This window comes from Lolium rigidum, chromosome 7, assembly GCF_022539505.1.
Source record: "Lolium rigidum isolate FL_2022 chromosome 7, APGP_CSIRO_Lrig_0.1, whole genome shotgun sequence".
In the NCBI taxonomy this organism is placed as follows: domain Eukaryota; kingdom Viridiplantae; phylum Streptophyta; class Magnoliopsida; order Poales; family Poaceae; genus Lolium; species Lolium rigidum.
The window spans coordinates 307,619,691-307,642,362 of NC_061514.1; the positions used below are offsets into that span (position 1 = coordinate 307,619,691).

Here is a 22,672-nt window from a genome sequence, read left to right on the forward strand (position 1 = left end):
GATGAAGCTTACGATGAGTGCAGATCTTTACTTCACGCTTGGCCAGTATCATCTCTGCTTTTAGATATCCAAGAAGTAAGTTATGCATGCATCATTGCTTCACAAGCTTGAAGTTCTGTATTCCCTCTTCAAACTATGCACAAAGCCGTTGGTAGCGAGTGCAATCATTATATCCATGGTGTCATTGCTTGATTCCAAATCTGAAGTCACGTGAATCTTTAAAAAAAATCTTGATGCAGGTGATAAAATATGCATCTGATTATGATGAAGGCGAAACCACCTCCAAAGCGGCTGATGTTTGTTCACGGTACGTGCACGAGGAAACAATTTTGAAGTGCACTCATTTTGCAATTGACTTAACCTCTTATATCTGACTATACTTTCTGTTCTTCCCTAGAGCCTTGGAAGATTTCGCTGTGCTACTGAAGTCACCCAGTGACCCATTGTCATGTACTGATGCACTGAGGAGCAGAATCAGTATGGTCCTTGGAGCGTTAGACAGGTTAGAAAATGAAAAGACCTTTCTCTACTTTATTACTGTCAGGAGAGATCATTTACTTGAGATTATTTCTATCGAGAGAAATCATTTATTGATGCTACATTTTCCCATCTTTTCAGTTTTCTGTGTACTGTGCCGCCAACCGTGAGGGTGCTCGCAGATGCCTGCCACCAGGAGAGACGGAGAGCTAAATCTGAAGTCCGTCAGAAGCCAGGTCAGCTGAAGGACGAAAAACTGCAGGGCTTTCCTGCTAACCTTTCCCACGGCAAGAAGCCAGTCCATACCAAGGACACTACTTATGATTGGTTGTACGGGAAAACGAACCAAACTAACTCTCGAGGTAATAAGCAGAACCAGTCACAACGGGATCACCGTGATGAACGAGCAGTGGATTCAGATCATCGCTGCTGCCCGGAACGGTGGAAAACCTCTGCATATTCGCTGATGATTCTGTGCCTGCTCTGGGCTTACATACTGACGCAGTGACACCGACTGTTCTGAAATTGCTCCATCACCCTTCTGTGCAGTAGAGTCGGTATCTTTGTACAGTAGTATGTTTCTTTGGTTTCTGTGCACGATAGAGGTGGCCTGTGTTCTGGAATTTAGGCTTGGACTTCACATCTGATGAACAAGGTAGCATGTGGTGATGCTTGCCTAGCTCCCAAATGTAATATAGTAGTAACTATTAGTGAAGAGACTGAACGTTAAACATAATAGCATGTGACTGGTGTACATAAGATACAGTTGATACTTTGCAGTATATCATATCGCAGTATGGATCAAACTATGAGAATGCTGCAATCTTGTACTCCTGTATTTGAACTGGACCCATGTTTGCAAACTCGCAGATGCCCACAATGTGTTTGATGCAGTGCTTTAAGGAAGGAGTCATGTGACAGCTCTGGCTGGCTATTGGAATCCATTGATGCCCACAATGTTTTTGATACACTAAACCGGCAGAAGCAGAGAATGAGAGAACCATCAGCATGAGGTTTCCAGCGACGCCCGTTGCAAAACGACGAGACATGGGGATGGTTCTGCTAGCTGTTGTTTTTGATGCTGTGGTTGGTTTTCACTTTTCAAGGTCATGCTGAAGCCTGCCCCGGTTTTGATCTCCAAGTCAGCCCTCTTCGTGCCTGGTTTTTCAATCTTTATTTTCTTTTTCTGCTACCGTTGACCTGTAGCCCCCTTGATCACGTCACTACATTTTCCATTATACTAGTACACGGGTCTGAAAAACCTGAAACCGGCGGAGAAACAGGCAGACAGAACTGCGGATGAACAGAAGCAGCAGCTGAGCCGGCCACCCTGTTTCTTCTACCTTCTGCATGAGACAAAGTAAATCCTTCTTATTTCCCCACTTGCACTCCAATCTAACCTTAATTACTCGCCGATCAATTCCTCCAGCAACAATATATATACATGGCTCGCCTCGCCTTTCTTCCTCACCAAACGTCTCATCAACGTGTACTGTGAAGTAGAAACAGCTACAAAAGATTGTCCTTTGTCTTTGAGTTCCTGGAGCTAGCGACCACTTAACAGCAATGGCGACCGCTGGGAAGGTGATCAAGTGCAGAGGTACGTCCTTGAAATACCATCTAGTTACATCAGTTTGATTAGTGTCGGAAGAAAATCTGGAATTGTTGGGACTTGGGAGTAATGTAGGCCTAATTGGTTTTGTTCTTCGGTGACTGCAGCGGCAGTGGCATGGGAGGCCGGGAAGCCGCTGGTGATCGAGGAAGTGGAAGTGGCGCCGCCGCAGGCCATGGAAGTCCGCGTCAAAATCCTCTACACCGCTCTCTGCCACACCGACGTCTACTTCTGGGAAGCCAAGGTGCCCATAAATGTCTCTCATAGTTTCGTGGTTTTCAATCGGGTAATCGTGACGTTGACTAACATGGTGATGTTCTGCTTTGGTTTCTGCAGGGGCAAACTCCGGTTTTCCCTAGGATCTTAGGCCATGAAGCTGGAGGGTATGCATCACAATACTGCCTGGCTGTCCATTATCTTATTTTGTCGCAGTTTGGTTGCTTGGTGGAATCTTGATTCTAAATTATACTAGTTTATTCACCCAAGCAACTAATTATAGTCATCCTGAGTCCTGATTTGTTAGTCTATTAGATTGAGCAAGTGTCCATATATTAGTAACATGGGATTAGACTAAGAAAAATACTAGGACAACGACATCCATATGACACAAGCTCTCATAAAGTGTTTTGTCTTTTCTCCTAATTACTCAGTTAAATTATTCCGACAACGTCATCATGTGACTGCATTATTAATTTGTGACATATTTTGACACACTAATTTCCTAGATAGTATCACTTTTTTCTTATAAAGGGAATATATTAATAATATTAAGTAGATATCAATTACATCCGCCCTCTGCAACAACATAATGTCTCAAGCGAGTCGAGATATCATGGATACACACAGCTAAAAGAAAAAATACCCCGCTGAAGTGTTCAACGAAGCTATATAAATGGACTCTTTTTTTGCATTCCGATGAAAATTTTGCTTGCTCTTCATAGTTTAACTTTTGTAATAACACTTCCCACAAATAATGTCTTCCTCACAGCATTGTTGAGAGCGTCGGAGAGGGTGTGACTGAGCTGGTGCCGGGTGACCATGTCCTCCCGGTCTTCACTGGTGAGTGCAAGGAGTGTGCCCACTGCAAGTCAGAGGAGAGCAACCTGTGTGACCTTCTAAGAATCAACGTGGATCGTGGCGTGATGATCGGTGACGGACAGTCCCGCTTCACGATCAATGGGAAACCGATCTTCCATTTCGTTGGGACCTCCACCTTTAGTGAGTACACCGTGATCCATGTTGGGTGTCTCGCGAAGATCAACCCAGAGGCGCCCCTTGACAAAGTTTGTGTTCTCAGCTGTGGTATCTCAACTGGTAAGACATGGCTACTGAAGCAACTGATTCCAATTGAGTTAGTATGTACAGGATGCCTGAAATAGTTACTGAAATGTGTTTTTTTTTTTCAGGACTTGGTGCGACACTAAATGTTGCGAAGCCGAAGAAGGGTTCAACGGTCGCAATTTTTGGTCTTGGAGCGGTGGGACTTGCTGTAAGTGACACTATGTGATCAGTATCTTCCACAACATATCATTGACCAACTGATGTATGTTTTTATTCACATGATTAGGCCATGGAAGGGGCCAAGATGGCTGGGGCATCAAGGATCATTGGTGTGGACTTGAACCCTGCAAAATATGAACAAGGTACAATCCTTTCTCACGGAAACACGAGGTCGTCTTAGTAAAAAAAATTTGGATAGCGCACCAAACCTAACAAGTCCATCAATTTTCAGCTAAGAAATTTGGATGCACCGACTTTGTGAACCCAAAAGACCACACCAAACCCGTGCAAGAGGTTTGTTCTTTTCCATCAGTAAACATTTCTCCCTTTTTATCATGGCATAGACATAGACAAGCTTGTGCCACAAAAAACTCACTGATCAATGCTGATCTCCAGGTGCTTGTGGAGATGACCAATGGTGGAGTTGACAGTGCCGTCGAGTGTACTGGCAACATCAATGCCATGATTTCCGCCTTCGAATGCGTTAGTGATGTAATATACTTCTCAATGCACCTACAAATAAGCTTTACGCCGATGATCATTGTGAGCCATTTCTATTCTATGTTGAACTGAATCATGAAATCTGTCGGGTGCAGGGGTGGGGTGTAGCCGTGCTGGTGGGCGTCCCTCACAAGGACGCAGTGTTCAAGACCCAGCCGATGAACTTTCTCAGCGAGAAGACACTAAAGGGAACCTTCTTCGGCAACTACAAACCGCGTACTGACCTCCCAGAAGTCGTCGAGATGTATATGAGGAAGGAGTTGGAGCTGGAGAAGTTCATCACTCACAGTGTGCCCTTTTCGCAAATCAACACGGCGTTCGACCTCATGCTCAAGGGGGAGGGACTGCGTTGCGTCATGAGGATGGAGGAGTAAACATCGCCTCTTCTTGGTCATTTCCATCGCGGCTGTCAGGATTTGCTGCTTGAGAAACATAAAAGATTTTTTAAAAAAATATTTTCCATTGTTTAATTATGTACTAGTCGTGAGATAAGCATGTGATGTTCATCTCTGTGATCACTGAGAACGAACAGCTATGTGTTTTGTGTTCCAGCTTTGGTCTTTGTTTTCACTGTGATGTCCGCTGCTTCTAGTTAGCGTGTAAATTACTACCATTGTACACAATAATAATAATAATAACTTGTAGTTTCCGTGTTAATATCACATTCTACTCCTCCACTGCAAATCAGTTCTTCTCTTTTCTCTTTGTTTCTTGTTTGCAGAAAGCCTTTTTTCTGTGAGCGAAAGATGTTTGAAGGCCTTGCCTGCTGTTTGCATGTCAATGGCTTAGGGTGCTCTGTTTTGTCAGACGACTGAATCGAAGCACACATCTCTCTTGTCGGAGTGTCATAGCGGGATAGGTCCGAGGCCTTGCAAAGCAAGAGGGTATTTGTAGCATTTCAGAGTCACTGATTTATTCTGTTTATTCACGTAAGATCACATACAGTAGTTTGGCTCCCATCATTTGGGGATGGAATCAAATAATTTATTTGTCATTTATGTGGATTTTCCAAATGAAATGGTTTCATCAATATTATTTTACCCTCTTCGATCCAAATATTTTGACTCCATTTTATCTAGATACGGACGTATGGGTCAACAAATGCATCTAGGTACATCCGTATTTAGATAAAGTGGAGTGAACTAATTTTGATTGGAGGGAGTATTTTATTTCTTCCAAATGAAATAAAATGCTGGTTGCCGAACAAGCTCTAATAGAATATATATAATTTGACATTTTTATTTCTTTTATTTCATTTTGTATTTCATAATGAGCATGTGTATCAATAAAGGATTTTGAAATTCTTCCCTTTTCCTTGTACTTTTTTTTTGAGCTTCCCTTTTTTTTTGAGACAACCTGTCAAGCTCTTTATTCACCAGATTCAGCGGTTATAGGTATTGTTACAGAATGAGGAGTTCCCAGCAAGAGATGACAGCCAACTCCCGGTGCTAAGAGCAACTCGAACAGAGCCTGTAAAAGCGGCCGAAACCGAAAAAGCCCGGCAGAAATACGGGTTCAGACCGAGTCGGTCAGAATGGAGCCCGAACTCGCGGCCTGGCCCGCAAAACGAGTTCGGGGGCCCGAGAAACTCGGCGGCCACCTGTATTAAAAGGGGCCGCGGAGGGGAGTTCGGTTTCCAAACCCTACTCCCCTCCGCCGCTTTCACTCCCTCCACCGCCACCTGCCTCCTCTCCGGCGAGCCATTTCGCCGCCTCTGATGCCGCTACGCCGCTTCCGCCACACCCCTTCGTCCGCAATGGGGCGCTTAAGACACGTAGGTAGGGGAGGGGCCGAATCGGCGGTGGGAAGCAACCACCGCATCCGCCGGATGTACGTTCGGAGGCGGACCGCGCGAGGCGGGCGCGCTCCGACGGCGCTTGGAAGCGGTCGGCACGGAGGTGGCCGAGTGCTTTCGCGCGCCGGGCAGCGCTAGAGGAGGCGCGCCAAGAAGGACAAGCCGAGGCAACTCCCGCCGGCTCGTGCAGCCCGCCGCTGCCGGCGCTACCCCCGCACGACAACGGCAAAGACGGCGACGACGCAGACGGGCCGCCTGTAGCCTACGGGAGCTCGGCAGAGGTGGCGGCGTTCGAGGTGGCGGTGTTCGAGGTGGCCGCGCTCATCGTCGCGTAGGAGTCGTCGGCGCGGAAAAACCCTCCGCCGCTGCAAGAACAGCCCCGGTGACAATCCGGGGCCTAATCTAGTACTTTAGGTCTCAAATTATCGAATGCAACTCAAACTGCCCCGAGCAATTATCCAGATCTCAAATTGGCGCCGTCTGTGGGAATCGAATCCACGACCACGTTACGGTCTCGCAAAATTACAACATAATCGATTTCAACATAACTGGCAATATACACGCCATGGTTTTATGAAAACCTCGCGAAAAAATAGTTCTCCTACATCTCCCCAAGATACTCGGGGGCTAAGAGCAAAATGACAATATAAACGAGAATTTATTTTGAATTTGTACAGGTCTTGGTCTCACAACATCTCATAACAAAGCCATGACAACATGGCACAACGGAAAAGTATTTATACAAAGGCTAGACAAAGCATATGAAACATACATATACATCAAATTGCGCCTTAGTCAAAATCTCGCGCACATGAGGAATACAAGGAGAGTCTATATCAACTTAACTATGTGCTCCCTGGCAGAAAGTATCTCTCCAGTGGAATCATCGTATCAGTATTCTTGAAAGAAAGTAGCATCGACTCGAAGAAGTTCATCAATTATTCTTTCGGCAACAGGTGCTGCAGCTACGTTGTGTCGATCAATGGTTATCCTCGTCCTCGACAGCCTCAGGAAAACATGATCAACAAGCTTGTCAAGATCCAACTTAAAGTTGCAGATGCGCATGAAAATCAAAGCTAGCTTCGCGCCAGCCACCAATCTGAGCCTTCACAAAGTCATGAATGTCACGCACATCTCTGAATTTTCCCATAAGCTCGGTAAGATTCTCAAGTGGAGGATTGCGAGGAAACATGGAATTGTAAACCATGGCCAAAGTACTATTGTAGAAGTCAAGAAAATTCCGAACTTGGATAGCGCGGTCTTGGAACAGAATAATACGGCGACACCGAGTTTTATCTGCCCAAAAGTCAATATCATTGGCTCTGGCAAGGCGAAGAAGATTGTCAACTCGCGAATTCACCCTCTATTCTTCGGCAGCAGCATCAACAAATGCACCTAGAAGGGACGAGAGAAGACAACAACATGACAAAGAGATAAACACATCCACATAAAGGAGGTACCAGAATACGAAGCACATACCAGCCATATCCTGGCTTGCATTTTTGCGTCGAGAAGATGAAGCAGTATTGGCAGTCGCAATTTCTCTCAGTTCAAAAGATTCTTTCGTCTGACGAAGAGCTTCCTGTTCCCGATCCGAAGATTTTCGCAATTGTTCTGGAGCAAGTTTGGTTTGTTTTTTCATCGACCGTAGTTGTTGGCGTAATTCAGCAAGTTCTTTCTGGATCGGACCAGGACACGAGGAAACATCCAAAGAGACGTGGCCAGAAACTCTCGCAGAGTGTGAAGTAGCAATAGAAACGTCAGAAGGACCAGCACCAGAATAGTTGTTAAAAATTAACTGAAAAACAAGAAAATATATCGACATCAATCATTCGGCAAGACGCGTTTTTCATTCATATTCAGAGTACATTACATGAACGAGTCTTTACAAAATACGGCTTATAAAAAGCCTACACAAGAGATGGGGGCCAACAAAAGACCACACTATCTACAAAAAAAGAAAAACAAATGAAGTACAAATTGGTCTACTTGACCTCCGTTTTGGCAGTACTAGCAGAGGCCAAAGACTTCGGGTCGAGGAAGGAGATAAGCTTCTTCGAGTAAAGCTTGGCGCCCTTCACGACGGCCTTCCACTTCTTAGCATTCAAATCCTGGGGAGCAGCAGCTTTTACCTAGTCGACCTCCTGGCCGGTGGCCGCCACTAGAGCGATGGTCCCTTCGACTCCAATCTTCAAGCTAGCTTGACGACATGCCAAAGCTGGATCATCTTCTGCCAGAAAATGATGGGCAAGCTGTGACAAAATCTCGGGTTGAGTATCCCTCGGGGAGAAGTGGGGGAAGACGCGCTTCAACGCATCTCGTGCAGAAGTTAAGCACTTGCACGCCAGGTCGCAGTTCAGCTCAAGAATATCGAGAGTGTCCAGGAGACAGTCGTCTGATTTTTGGCTCAAAGTGTACTGCTCACCCATTTTCCCTGCTGAGGAAAAGCGTGACTTCGTCAACACCAAAAGATAAATGACAGCACAAAGAAAAGCGGAAGGACAAAAGGAAAGATAGTAGTACTTGAGAATCTTCGAGATTGCGTCTCGAGGCACGTGTTTATATTATTCTCGCGCTCGACCTGCTTGGTCTCCTTGTTGCTCAAAGCGTCTTCAGCGGCTTGAAGTCTTCGGCGCAGATCCTCGACACAGGAAGCATCATTCTCAGCCCTCTTGCGAGCTTCTTCACTGGCTTTGAGCTGGGCCTCCAGATCATCGGCGCGTTCCTCAGCACGACGTAGCGCCTCTGGAAGAAAAAGGTAAGAAAAGTTGTAAAAACAAGATAGGAAACACACAAGATGCAAAAAAGAATTAAAACTTCACCTCTCAAAGTTGCGGCTTCGTCACGGAACCGGTTGAAATGGGAACCTAAGTCGACCAGCTTCTTCATCAAGGACTGCAGGAAAGTCGATAAGAAAATATATATAGTTCCAAGAAATACAAAATATTTCGAGTTAAAAGGTGACAACTAGGGAAGGAAAACTTACATCCTCAAGGAGAGGAATCAACGTGCTCCCAGTAGCAAGTTCCCGTTCACCAGCAGCCCCGGTTTTAGCTTTCTTCGGCCTTGGTGCTCGGGGGCTGGGCACCGGAGTCGCCGCTTCTGGATCAACTTGCGGTGGAGGCCATGCTTCTGGTATAGCACGCTGATCCTCAGAGAGAACCAACGTGTTGGAGGTGCTCGTGTTAGCAGGCCCATAAGTTTCGTGCTCCATCTCTTTTTCGTCAGCTCTGCCAATATAGCAGCAAGATAAGTATAAGAAAATCAAAGGAAAGAAGATAGGAAGAAACAAAAAGAACAACTTACGAGCTAACGGCACCAGTCATGGCGTAGGGGTCAAAGTTTTCCTGATCTTCGGGAGAAGATTCTTCAGCGGCTGGTTCGGCGAATTTGGACGCGCCGGAATCTTCTTCTTTATTGTCTCTTTTCCTCTTGCGCTTCCTGGAGAAGCAGCAGGAGGAGGAGAAACGGATTTAGTAGATTCAGAAGGCTGCTCAGATTCCGAGTCTTTGTCAGAGGAACCCGCAGTTTTTTGTGAACGGCTCGCTCATCCACTTCACCATGTTCAGGCAGAGGAGGGAGAGAGTAAAGAATCTGGTGTTTCTGCAGGAAAAAAGTACGATGAGGAAAAATAAAGTTATCAAAACACGAAATAAAAATAGGTGGTCAAAAGTCATAAATACAACTCGAAGGAAATTACTTACTTCGGGAAGAGCGTGGCCGCCACTGAATGGCTCCGCACGGCAGGAAGAAGGGACTTCATGATTCTTCCTCAACGAAGTGAAGTGGCGGACAAGCTTCTCCAAGTCCTTCAAGGGAACCTCGGCAGAGACCCTCTCAGAATCTTCAGCACCCGAATACATCCACATGGGATTTTTTGGAGCTTGGAGAGGCTGAATTCCGATGCGTAGGAAGTGAGCAATAATCTGCACACCCGACAATTCTGCCCCATCTGTGTTCTGAAGTTCTTGGATGCGCGCAATAAGAGCGTCAGTGGCTGCTTTTTCTTCGGCTGAAGCCTCTGCGTCCCAAGAAGCCAACACATGGTGTATGGGATGATGGTTGGTGTGGAGTCGCAAGCAGGAGGAGAGGGAAGCTATGGATACCAAATAGAAACATATGAACGGTGGACTGCATGCTAGAAAAGAGGACCACAAAATGGGTGAATCAATTTAGGATGGACCCGGATGGATGAATTAGGGTCATAAGTAACCTTAGACGAACCTCGGCACCGAAGTTTAAAACTGTGGGTCCACAAAGGTTGTCGCGAAAAATTAACACTTTGACTCTATACGGACCTATGCTACCCTAGTTTGCTTATGAAGAGAGGACGAGGGAGCTGCTCCTCTTTTCCAAAAATGAAAGTTTTCACTGCTTGGCTCAGCTAAAGAGGGGTTGACTCGGTAGTGGCTCAGATACTGTGGGCCGGATATGGAGGAGGGGGCTCTGGCGGAGTTCAGCACAGGCTAGCTATCGTTGCCCTAGTCCCGGAGCGGGACGATGTGCTTGTGTGGAGTTGGTGTGCTGATGGATGATATTCCTCCAGCGTACGAAGCTTTCTTCGTTGTCTCGATAAATTCACCCATCACTGACGAGATCTGGCGATCGCGGGCGCGGGCGCCGTACAACTGTAAGTTCTTTGTTTGGCTGGCCTCGCCGAACCACTATTGGACGGCTGACAGGTTGCAGCACCGGGGTCTCCCATGCCCAGCGGCCTGCCCACTCTACGGTCAGGAGCTGGATACCTTGCAGCACCTACTCCTTGGTTATGTGGTGGCGCATCAGGTCTGGCACTAGGGCAAGGCTGGCTGGCTCCAAAATGTGGCAGACCTAGTGGAGTGGTGGTAGTTGTCTCGCTCCTGCCCTAAGTCACACACACGAGACATGTGGACAATGATCATACTTGTCTTCTGGTGCATGTGGAGGCACCGGAATGGTGTGGTCTTCAACGGTGCGGTGGCATCACATGCGGCTTTTGGAGAGAAGATCAAGGAGGAGTATGATAGGTGGCGTTTGGCCAAGTTGCTTTGCGAAAACGCCTTTTCATTTCCGGAGCATAGAGAGTTACTGTGGCAGTTAGAAGAGTAGGCTTTTATGAGGAGCTGCCCCCTCCTTGTGGGCAGCATGCACTTTGTCTTTTTAGCACCCTTTTATGTAATTGATACACCTTCCGGTTCCCTTTTTTATAATGGGCGCTTTATTACTCATAAAAAGCAATTACACCCGGCCTCTGCATAACCAAGATGCATACAGCCGTCCAAGTCTGAGAAACCAATAGTTCTAAAAGGATAAAAAAAAGGCGTTGTGCATATCAATGATGAGAAACTGTGCAAACGCCTAGGTAGCCAGAGGCGGCTTGATCCGTAGATTATGCTGCCACCCATGTTGGAAAAAAGTATCCCTCACCGTAGTCTCCAACCGTGTACAGACTTTCATAAACAGGTCGCGATTCGCCACTTTCTGTAGAGCAGACCACGAACGAAGAGTATCGGTACATCTGTAGATGACCTGTAAGATGGAACAATTCCTATCATTAAAAACTTTATCATTTCTACACAGCCAAAGCGACCATACAACGGCAAACGCTCCCACCCTAATAAGCGTTCTAAACCTGTGATCGATACCATGAAGCCAATTCCCAAAGATATTGGCTACACTAGTCAGAGGATGCAGATCTGAAGCTACTTGGATGCATGACCATATAGACCTGGCAAAGCGGCATTGGAAGAATAAGTGTTTTATTTTCTCATCGTGTTGACAGAACGCACTGTCTGCTTCCATGCCAATTATGTTTAACAAGATTATCTTTGGTTAGGATCACCCCTCGATGTAAGTACCAACAAAAAACCTTAGTTTTAAGTGGTACTTTCATCTTCCAAATTTTCTTGTTATTATCGACTGGAATATCAAGATGTATAATCGCATTGTATAATGAACTTACGAAGGGATGTAAGTTCCAACGAAATTCATCGGTGCCTTCCAGTTCCCTTTAGAAGCTGTTTTCCTCTTCTTCAATCTCTAATCCCGAAGGGGAGGCCTGACGCCTCTACCCGCCCTTGGTGTTCGTAGATCGGTTTTGCCAGTTAGGGTTTGTGTGGTGGGTTTCGATGATCTCGGGTAGCTCTTCACTTGGATGAGGAGTGGGGAAAAAAGATTGCGGGAGAGATCGGTGAAGAAGTGGAACTAGGGTGTATTCTCGAAAAAACTACCTGGCGCCAAAGTGCATGGAACTCAACTTGACATGTTGGTTGCCACGCCCCTTGTTTTGTTGGCGCTGAACCCAGAGAGACCAGATTCGAAAATAGTTTTGAAGAGGGATGGGAGGTGGCTCAAATCTGTGAAAAGTGCTAGATTTGTCATAACTCAGGAGTAACATCTTTTCTGACCTTAGCAACAGTAGAAAAATTCCAACCCTAGCCAAATGCAGAGAGGGTTCTGTAGAGTAGGTCACCACTTGCCGGGCCAACCATACCCACTGGGACACTGCTGCACAAATGACTACACTGCACTGTTGCGAGTGATGAAGCGCATGCCGATGCAAGTGGTCAGTACGCGCCTTCACTCGCCTGCTGTGCTGTACATACAAAATCTAGTGCAGCCGCACATGGTTGGATATGAACAAGTAGACAGATCGAGAGTCCTCGTAAAAGCCCAATAAAGTAATAAACACGTACCTGGTCCGTCTACAGTACGGATTTGGTAGATGCTTACAGTATTCTCGATCGATCTCAGCTAGAATCAGGGACCCCAATTGTAGAGCATTCAAGGGAGCGCGTGTAGGTCGAGCATTCAATCGTTGAGCATATATGTTTTTGGATTATAAAGGAATCACTTGGCTTCCATGAAACTGGAGTTCACAATGGCATCTCCACCGGCTAACCTGGCATGGTGACCACGTGCGTTTGTTTGTGTTAGATCACGGACGTGAAATTGCTATTCCAGCTCTGATTGTTTGTTTGCGTCTTGGGTGCCCCCAGCGACCCGACATACTTTTTTTGATTTTTTCATTGATCAAAATACATAGTTAACATAGTTTAAACAAACAAAAAAGGAAAAATCTAAAACGGAGCAACGACGGAGTAACGCCTACGGGGTGTCTAGTACTTCATAAATCATGTGCGATGGTCTCCTATTGCACACGATTTTTGTAGATTTAACCAAGAAAAGTTGAATGGTATGTTCTTTTGTGTATCTTTCTCATTTGTATAGCTACCAAATGAAACTATGTCACAAATGGATGTATACATATGATAAAACAGAACTGCAACCAAATATAACTGAGATTTGGTACTATATATGCATGCAACTTTTAGTTATGGGTTACTGGTACAATTGGGCATACATTTGCTACATGGTTCTGATGATACTGCTAAATTGTGCAGTGTAAAAACTCGTGTGGTATACTTGCAAGAAGCAACGCGTAGTTTTAAACTCAAATATGTGCGAAATGAGTTTAACGCGTACGACTGGTTTAACATTCATTGTTTGTGATATTTCCATACCCCCTACGATTAAGTAGAAGCAATCATTTCTGATGGCTCTAGTATTCGCAAAGATGTCTGATGTGCCCTAGATCCTAGTACGTCGGCATTTGTTTATTTATGTAATGAGACGTGATGCAAGTTGAAACGGAGACACTATGTGAGTTGTGACGCAGCCCTCGTCCACGCCATGTTAAATAGAAGGGGCAGGGCGAGAGAGCAGAGCTAGCAGAGAACATCGAGAGCAAAGCGAGAGCGCAGAGAGAGAGCGAGCAGAGCAGAATGAGAGTGGCGGTGGTGGGCGGCGGGGTAAGTGGGCTGGCGGCGGCGCACGAGCTGCTTGCCACGAGCGGAGGCGGTGTGCGTGTGACCCTGTACGAGGAGGAGGAGCGCCTCGGAGGCCATGCCAGGACGGTGGCCGTCAGCGACGGCGCCGCCGGAAGCGTCCAACTCGACCTCGGCTTCCTGAGCTTCAACCAGGTCGGTACATGGCATATGTAGCTTCTTGCTCCGAGTGCGGACATATGTAATGAACTAATGATGGTCTGCCTAGGCCTTGCCCAAGGTAGAAGACGATGAACACGCACACACTGGAGAAGAACGCTGCATAAACTCGTTTTGCACATTTTTTCGCTTCTTCGCTCTCGTCCAATAAACAACCTGGTTTCAAGCCTATAACTAATGCACGAGCACACACATGTGGTCAAGCCCACAACTGGTTGATCCACTAATGACTCCACTAACAGAGTACAAAAAACGGTCATAGCAATCACATGGCCACACACGACTTGGCCGATCTCATTATGTCTAATAGCTAGGTCATCCTCGTGTACCCTGTGTATCACTCCTACTACTACCTAGCTAGGCTGGCAACTAACACTGCTAGCTTTGCGTGTACTTCTGCTGGGTGCTCCACCACCAGAAATTTTTTGGACGCGTCAAACACAACAATGGTGAAGATCTTTCCATACATGTTCGTAAGCGGGGACACGATCGTAATTTCAGTGTAGGTCCACCGTCAGCCGTACAGCCCTGTACAGGCCCGTATGACCCGTGTTGTGTTGTTCCTCGTGTTTGTACGTATCTAGAGACGCTTGTTTAGAGGCGCCACGATTTTCCACCCGGCCGATCGATAGTTGCGGCGTGTAATCCCAGTTAGTGAGCGCTTATTTTCAAGCATCGATGCAAAACTTTGCGCCGGCGCTCTGTGAGCTTTGGCCTTGTGCCGCATAAAAAGCGGGCTAAGTTGGTTGGTGAAATAAGCGTCTAGAGTTTACAGTTTATTACCGTTGCTGATCTAGTCTCATGCATAGCCGCTAGGATTAATTTCTGGATATTTTTTCACTTAAGCGTCTGAACAGGCGCCTACCATTGAAGATGCCCTAATAAGACTAGTTTTAACAATACTTCCTCCGTCTCAGTTTAACAGCGCACACGTAGTTTAAGAAATTACTTTGATCATTATTTTGGTCACTAGATTATAAAATATATGTCACAAAAATTATATCATTGGAAAACTTTTTTGCATACGCATCTAATGATATATATTTTATAGACATAAAATTTATATTTTATTGACCAAATCAATGGTCAAAGTTTATCTTAAATTGCGTGCGTGTCTGTTAAACCGAGACGGATGGAGTAACATTTATCTTGTTATTATTTAATCTTCTTTTATAGCCCATTGCCATTAATCCCGTTGATGCAACTTAGAATTACATGTACAGAAATGAACATTCCTCTATAGGTGTACTCTACCGCAAGCATGACACATAAAATAAAAACAATTAACACATGATATATACTACTCACATAAACTTAAGACCAATAACAAGATTAGTTCTAGCCCTCAACAAAGGAGCCTATGGTCCCTGCTATCTGACGAACAAAATTTTGTGGAGTTGGTCAAGTACTACACGGCAAAATAGTGTCGCTGTGACGGGGAGCAGGCTAGGTGGTGTCACAGTTTATCCATGCATTCATTGGTCCCTGTCGCCTGGTGTCACTTGTAAGGTTGCGCCTACTTGTGGTAAAAAAATTAAATGCACCGACAGGTAGTAAAAGCACCAACATGCCTATATGTAGTAGTACTCTGGTTTCTATAAAAGGAAAATCAGATATTCCCCTTTTCCTGGCCAACCAGTTGTGAGGGCATGTACAATGGTAGAGAAGTCATGCCTTCCCTTACTCTCCACATCACCTAGGAAGGTATTAGATATAAGTCATACAATGCATTATCTCTTACAGCCATCTCTAGCAAATAATATGAATAATTAAATTTTGATAGGAAATTTGTTGCTAAGGGAAGACATATGTGATACAATGGAGAAAATAGTCTTCCCTTATTTCCTAAGAGATGATCCCTTAGCTAAGGGAAGACAATCTTCTCTCTCTTCATTCTCTCTCCTTCAACTAAGCAAAAACCTGACGTGACAACTCTAAAAGAAAACTAACATCACCCCATTGTACGCGCCCTGACTGTCAAGGCAAATGACGGGACATAGCATAATAAATGAAGAAAACAAGGGCGATTCATCCTCCATGAGTTTAAGGCTGAAAATCACTCGCAGACCTAGGTTGGGGCAAAACCAGGCCATGAGCTCATGACCCGCTCAACTCACACTATTTTAGCAGATATACTTGTAAAATCTAACCTAATAATAGTTCTTTTTCTTTTTAGATGGTTGGTACATGTATCGATCCTGTGTGACCCATGAGGCATGATGTAATACTTTGTAAGACTTAAACTCATGAAATAAGGAAATAAAGAGCCGCATGCATCAATCGATGCAGAGCGTTGTCTCCGTTTTGAAGAAAATATAGTCCATTTTACCTATCTTCTCTATGTATTGGCCCGCCCAACAATTTATGCCTAGTTCCGCCACACTGTTGACAATGGTCTAATTTCTAAACTATGGAGAGAGCGAAAGGGGGAGACCGTCTACAAAAACATACCCACTTGCAAATCAGCTTAGAATCATCTCTAATGACAAATTAAGTGGTCAGTGCCGCGATGGTAAAAAGCCTACGTCACAATGACGCTTACAGTTTGCAATGCAGTTGTAGTTGTACATGTTGGCTTTATTTAATTTTTGTGCTTCGGTGTCCTCTTCCTTTCCCTCTTAATTACTAAACCGTAAGGGATAAGTTAGCCCATGAAGGGGTATCGGAGATCCTGGTCGTTCATAGAGGGCCAAAGTTTAAAAAGGAAGGATATTGAAGCAAAAGCCATACGATTAATATACGTGCATGGTTTTAATCCTGATTGATATTTTTTATTTACACTTATTAATATATATTTATAAGACTTCCTAACCCCTGATTGAACATGGAAGATCTTTGTAAACCTAAATTATAATATGGAGTAATATTATGTGTTCCTCGCTAATATTTTTGTTGTGCCATATGCATCGGTCAAATGCAGGTGACATATCCCCACATGATGGAATGGTTAGAAGGGCTCGGGGTGGAGATGGAGAGATCCGACATGTCTTTCTCGGTGAGTGCACAATCGGACGGGAACAGCAGAGGATGCGAATGGGGCAATGGAAACGGTGTATCAAGCCTCTTGGCGCAAAAGACCAACATATTGAAAACCAGTTTTTGGCGCATGTTCTATGAGATAGTCAAGTTCAAGAAGGATGCTCTGACGTAAGAAGTTCAGTCCCTCGGTTTTCAAGTTTCGTAGCTGGACATATATATGCCTTGTGTTCATATACGGTAACAATTTATCCATCTTTGGAATGAAGGTACCTGGAGTACCATGAGCATAACCCTGATCTGGACCGTGACGAGACGTTGGGGCAGTTCATTCAGTCGCATGGATATTCTCTATTGTTCCAAGAGGCTTATCTTGTATTGCTTCTAATTTGCTTTCTTATGGCATTTTTTGGTGTACCCTTCATTTTGGAAAAATCTCGCATTAAGACATTTCTGTTTTAATTTTTGTTTTCATGTTTTTTGAACAGTTACGTAAAACTGTGAAGAGAAACTACAATTTCCAAATAAGTATAAAAAGTTTAGGTGAATTTTTTTTACCTGGAATATTCAAATTATTAAAAGTAAAATTAGCTTTCCCACCAACATGCATGGATGGCTTGTAAGGCTGGTGCCTGGTAATTATTAGTTTGTAAAACTGTTTGTGAGTACACAAGCAGACTGCGTCATCCCTGTTTACGCAGTTTTAAGTTTATGACACAAATAATATATATTTGGTGCAGATTCCAATCTGCGCAGGCAGTTGGTCATGTTCATCACAAGGTGTTTTGAGCCTCTCGGCTTTCTCCGTGCTGTCATTTTTCCGTAACCATGATCTTCTTCAGGTGCCTTGCTAGCTACTTTGGCTGCATCGCATTTACATGTTTAATTCATCGACTTTGTGCATTTGAAATTTAATTTGGTGATTAAGTTGCTGCACTCTCTCAGCTGTTTCGTCACTCCCAGTTGCCCACTGCCAAGCCCAGTTCAGTGTCCTATGTGAACAAGGTGCGTATAGCGATCTATCAGCTGGCCTCAAAATGCAGGGACTTAACAATTTCGTATTAGCAGATAAAAGGAGAATTGGAGCGCATGGGTTGTCAAATTAAAACCAGTTGTCGGGTCAAATCTGTTTCAAGTTTTGATGGAGGTACGTACACGTATGTTGATTGTCCGTACGAAGACAAGCAATGCTACCATATTACTATTGATCAAGTAACTGAAACAATACCTTTGCATTGGCAGCTCGCTACAGAGTCCTGGAGAATGATGGTTCAGAGGAAACATACGACAGTGTCATCCTTGGAGTCCATGCACCTAATGCTCTCAAAGTACTTGGAGCTGAAGCCACACATTACGAACTGAAGATTCTAGGTGCATGTCAGTATCTCCACAGGTGAAGCATGCATGCCTACTAATGTTAAAACAACACATCAATAAATTTTTATCTGATCTACTAATTGTTTATGTTTCAGGGACATATACCTCCACTGCGATCAAAGTTTGATGCCCCAAAACACGTCGGCATGGAGCGCCTGGAATTTCCTAGGTACAACTAGCAGGGGGTTTGCTGTTACTTACTGGCTAAACCATATTCAGGTAAACTTTGTCATTTTCATATGTATGGGATGAATTAATTCTATTGATGACATATTTCTTGACGGAAGGAGCCTAAACCCCTCCAGCAGTATGAATCCATCACTTATTTATTAATTGTGGTATGTTTGTTCTTTATTTCTGCACTTTTAGAAAATTGAATCTGTGAGGCCTTTCCTGGTGACACTCAATCCCCCTTGTGTTCCGGATCACGTATTGCTTAAATGTCATACAAACCTTCCTATTCCATCTGTGGCTGCTGCGAAGGCTTATCTTCAGTTTGATCAGATCCAGGGAAAGAGAGGAATATGGTTCTGCGGGGCATATCAAGGTAACTTGTTCCATGAAGATGTTCATTTCATTTTGTGGATATTGTTTTGGTGCAACTTGCATGTAGATGTACGATAGACTTTTACTACATTATTAAATTTAGGTCTAAGGAACATTAGGTCTAAAATATCCCTTCACCTTGGATCACAGGTCATGGCTTCCATGAAGATGGGTTGAAGGTATTTTCATGCACAGAGTGTTCATTTTCTCTTTCAGAAATGTCTCGCATAGACTAGATTACCAAGCTTCTCCTTTATTCATCCACAGGGGGTGTATACATTACCCTCACATATATACTTTTAGTCTCAATCGTACAATTCAGAATTACTATTTCATGAAATAGTTATGTGAGATCTTTTTGCGTTGCACATATTGAATCGATGCAGTCTGGGAAAGCAGCAGCTCAAGGCTTGCTTGGAAAGAAATGTGAGCTTCTGCTGAACCCAAAGCAGATGGTTCCATCATGGACCGAGACTGGGGCACGCTTTCTCTGTGCAAGATTTTTAGACCAATACATATCCATTGGTAACTTGATGTGAGTCCTTGTATGAGTCGATATACTAAGCGGCGTCTAATTATGATTATTTTTTGATGCGGTATTATGACTATTTTTCACCATAGTAGTTTTTGTGCAGATTGGTCGAAGAAGGAGGTAGTGTGTTCAGCTTTGGGAAAGCTTGCGACAAATGCCCTGTAAAATCTGTCATTCGAGTTCATGACCCCTTGTTTTATTGGAAGGTTATCTTCCCTTCTCTTTTTCTGCCTATGCATGCATTTTGTGATTTTTATGATGGGCCTTGTGTCCATGCGTGATTCGTAATTTCTAATATACTCCACTGCAATTGCTTTATCCAACCTTCTCATTTGAACTGCATGTGTTTATCCGGGCTCTCTCACGACTTTCAGCTTGCAACACAAGGAAACATTGGCTTGGCAGAATCCTATATTGATGGATGTTTCTCTCTTCATGACAAGAGAGAAGACCTTCTGAATCTTATCCTGGTAAAACTATACCAGATTCCTTGAGCTTATTGGTAGAGCTAGTTCTTGTTCATTTCAGATCAAATTCATGATCCATTCTTTGCAGATTCTCATTGCTAACAGAGATGCGCGTAGGAACCGCGGCATTCAAAGAAAAGGGTTCTGAAACCTTCAATTATCCACTAAATTTCTTTGAATTGTTTGATCAAAATGAAGTAGTACCTAAGAATCTATGTGTCTGTGGCTAATCTTGTATAAAAACTTTTTTTGGTTTGCAGGGGTTTGACACCCGTGCATGTAATAGCTAAACTGGCATATGCTAAATACTTTTTGCGCCACGTCTTGAGGAAGAATACCGCGACACAAACTCGTCGAAACATCTCTCTGCACTATGATCTTGTCAATACTCATGTCTCTTCTTTTGTTATTACATTCCATCAGGATTAAGATAACTAGCTGCTTAGGTCAATTTGTAATACGAGAATTATGCAAATCTTATTGAGTTGAGACTTTTAGTATTCCAAATCTTTTCAAAAATATTTGTTATCATTCATTACTTTACGTGCATCTATAATAAAAAAAATCAAATAGTACTAACAGTCCTGTCATCTTGTATATATATGCAGAGTAACGATTTTTTCTCGCTTTTCCTGGATAAAACGATGACTTACTCTTGCGCAATTTTCAAGGTTTGCAAATCTTGTGATTTTGTTCCCCGCTTCTAAATTTTGTAGAGTGGTTTTATTAATTCATGGACTAAAATTAAATGGTTAGACGGAGAACGAAAGCTTAGAAGCAGCCCAGCAACGTAAACTTAACCTTCTAATCACCAAGGTAATACTAACGTATCTCTAGAAATTGTGTCATTGGATTTATTACTTGTTAGATAAGGTTGTGAACATGACCTGATGGTACTTCATTCTTGCAAAATACACATTTATCCAAAGGCTAAAGTTGAGAGGGGGCATCATGTTCTTGATATCGGTAGCGGCTGGGGTAGTTTAGCCATACAAGTGGTTAAGCAAACTGGCTGCAAATACACCGGAATCACTTTGTCTGAATAGCAGCTTAAATACGCTGAGAAAAAAGTAAGACAAGCTGGCTTAGAGGTTGGTTTCTATGCTACTCCCTTATTTACGCAATTCCTGTTCATTTTAATAGTTCAGCAGTAATTGCATTGAGAAAGTGCAGTGTGAGTATTTTAGCCTTTTTATCCTCCAGGCCTCCATTTCTTGTACTCATATAAAGATGTGAGGGTAAATATGGCATTTCATAGGGGCAAGCATGGCCCAATTTCACCATTAACTAGATTTAGTTTGTGTTGACGTTGATGTTATTAATTTTTAGGAGCACATAACTTTTCTGCTGTGTGACTACCGTCACATACCACCTTGCAAGTATGACGCAATCATAAGCTGGTAAGCATTGTTACTGTTACGAATGTGTTGTGACTTCCCCGGCAAAAAAAAAAAAAAGAATGTGTTGTGACTTCGACAGTACCTATGCATGCCGTTATACTTATATTATGTACGTATTCCTCTTCTGTCAATCAGCGGTATGATCGAACATGTTGGCCATGAATACATGGACGAATTTTTCGCCTGCTGCGAATCTCGCTTGGCTGAAGATGGCATATTGGTTGTCCAGGTTAGTTCTGCAGGACAAATATGATTGTCAACAAAAGATACTCCTTTCTGTCCGAGCAACACCTTAATTAGGTTTACATGATCGATCATGAACTCACCCTATGTGCAAATACATACATGTCTCTTCAGTTTATCTCAGTTCCAGATGAACGTTACGAGTCAATCAGAAGAAGGCCGGACTTCATAAAAGAATACATATTCCCTGGCGGTTGCCTTCCTTCTTTGGGCCATGTAATGTCTGCCATGACCACATCATCGAGGTTCAGGTATGTACTTTTTAATCACTCGATTGACGCTTGATTGGTTAGGTACTCCATGGTTATGGATTGATCTCGGTCGATTAATTGATTAAACCCTCTCCATGATCTTGTTGCGCACCATGCATGTAGCATGGAGCATGTCGAGAGTATTGGATGCCATTACTACACAACTCTGATGCGCTGGAGGGACAACTTCATGGCCAACAAAAAGTAAGTATTCGCTTGTCATTCACTATACATAGAAGAATACTGCAAGGAAATTTGTTCATTCACTGTTACAGTTGAGCAAGACTAGCATGCTCATTAAGCAAGTAAATTGTTGCGACGATTATATACACGTATATTGCTACCGTTGATTGCTCAGTTAGTTTTTTCTTTCTTCTTGCAGTCAAGTTCTGGCTCTAGGCTTTGATGAGAGGTTCATCCGTATATGGGAGTACTACCTCATATTCTCTGCGGCTTGTTTCAAGTCACAAGCACTTGGAGATTACCAGGTGCGTATGTATGCTCTCTGTATATACAAATTTACCTATGTCATTTCCAGACAAATGGAAGTCATCAAATTAGTCCAGGTACTGATTGTGATGCCTGACTGACGTGCACTGCATATATATATGCAGGTTGTTTTCTCTCGTCCAGGCAACCGTCGATTAGCCATTCGCCTTGATGGGTAAAGACAACCACGTATCCTTCTCAGTTGAGATGTCCAACTGTTACTTCTCGATAGCCTAGGAGCTACGACCGTTTCAATTTCAATAAGACAATCCTGGAATGGTTCCTTCATGCCGGGCAACCTAACTAGGTGGTTTGATCATCTATCCTATAGCTTGTTTTAATCATGGAATGTTAGTTTTTCGTGGCAGTGCGTTCTTATTTATCAATAAACTTGTACGATCATGTGCGTAGGCAAGAGTGCTACATTGTAGCAGCCTGGATACTGGAATTTGAGAGTTGTTTGGAAGGAAGTGGCTTTGTTGCTTCAATATCTATCTGTTGATCGCCAAAACCCACCGGCG

The 22,672-nt window shown here is 43.8% G+C and overlaps 1 protein-coding gene and 1 pseudogene across 1 annotated transcript; both read left to right on the forward strand.

The window, feature by feature from the left end:
* Positions 1-2,043: 2,043 nt before the first annotated feature.
* Positions 2,044-4,464, forward strand: LOC124670532 (alcohol dehydrogenase 3-like). Its single transcript, XM_047207014.1, has 9 exons — positions 2,044-2,077; positions 2,197-2,333; positions 2,426-2,472; positions 3,078-3,403; positions 3,496-3,578; positions 3,657-3,732; positions 3,822-3,883; positions 3,986-4,081; positions 4,186-4,464. The coding sequence occupies exons 1-9, from the start codon at positions 2,044-2,046 to the stop codon at positions 4,462-4,464; spliced, it is 1,140 nt and encodes a 379-aa protein (XP_047062970.1).
* Positions 4,465-13,648: 9,184 nt separating this feature from the next.
* Positions 13,649-22,330, forward strand: LOC124673131 (annotated as a pseudogene).
* Positions 22,331-22,672: the final 342 nt, after the last annotated feature.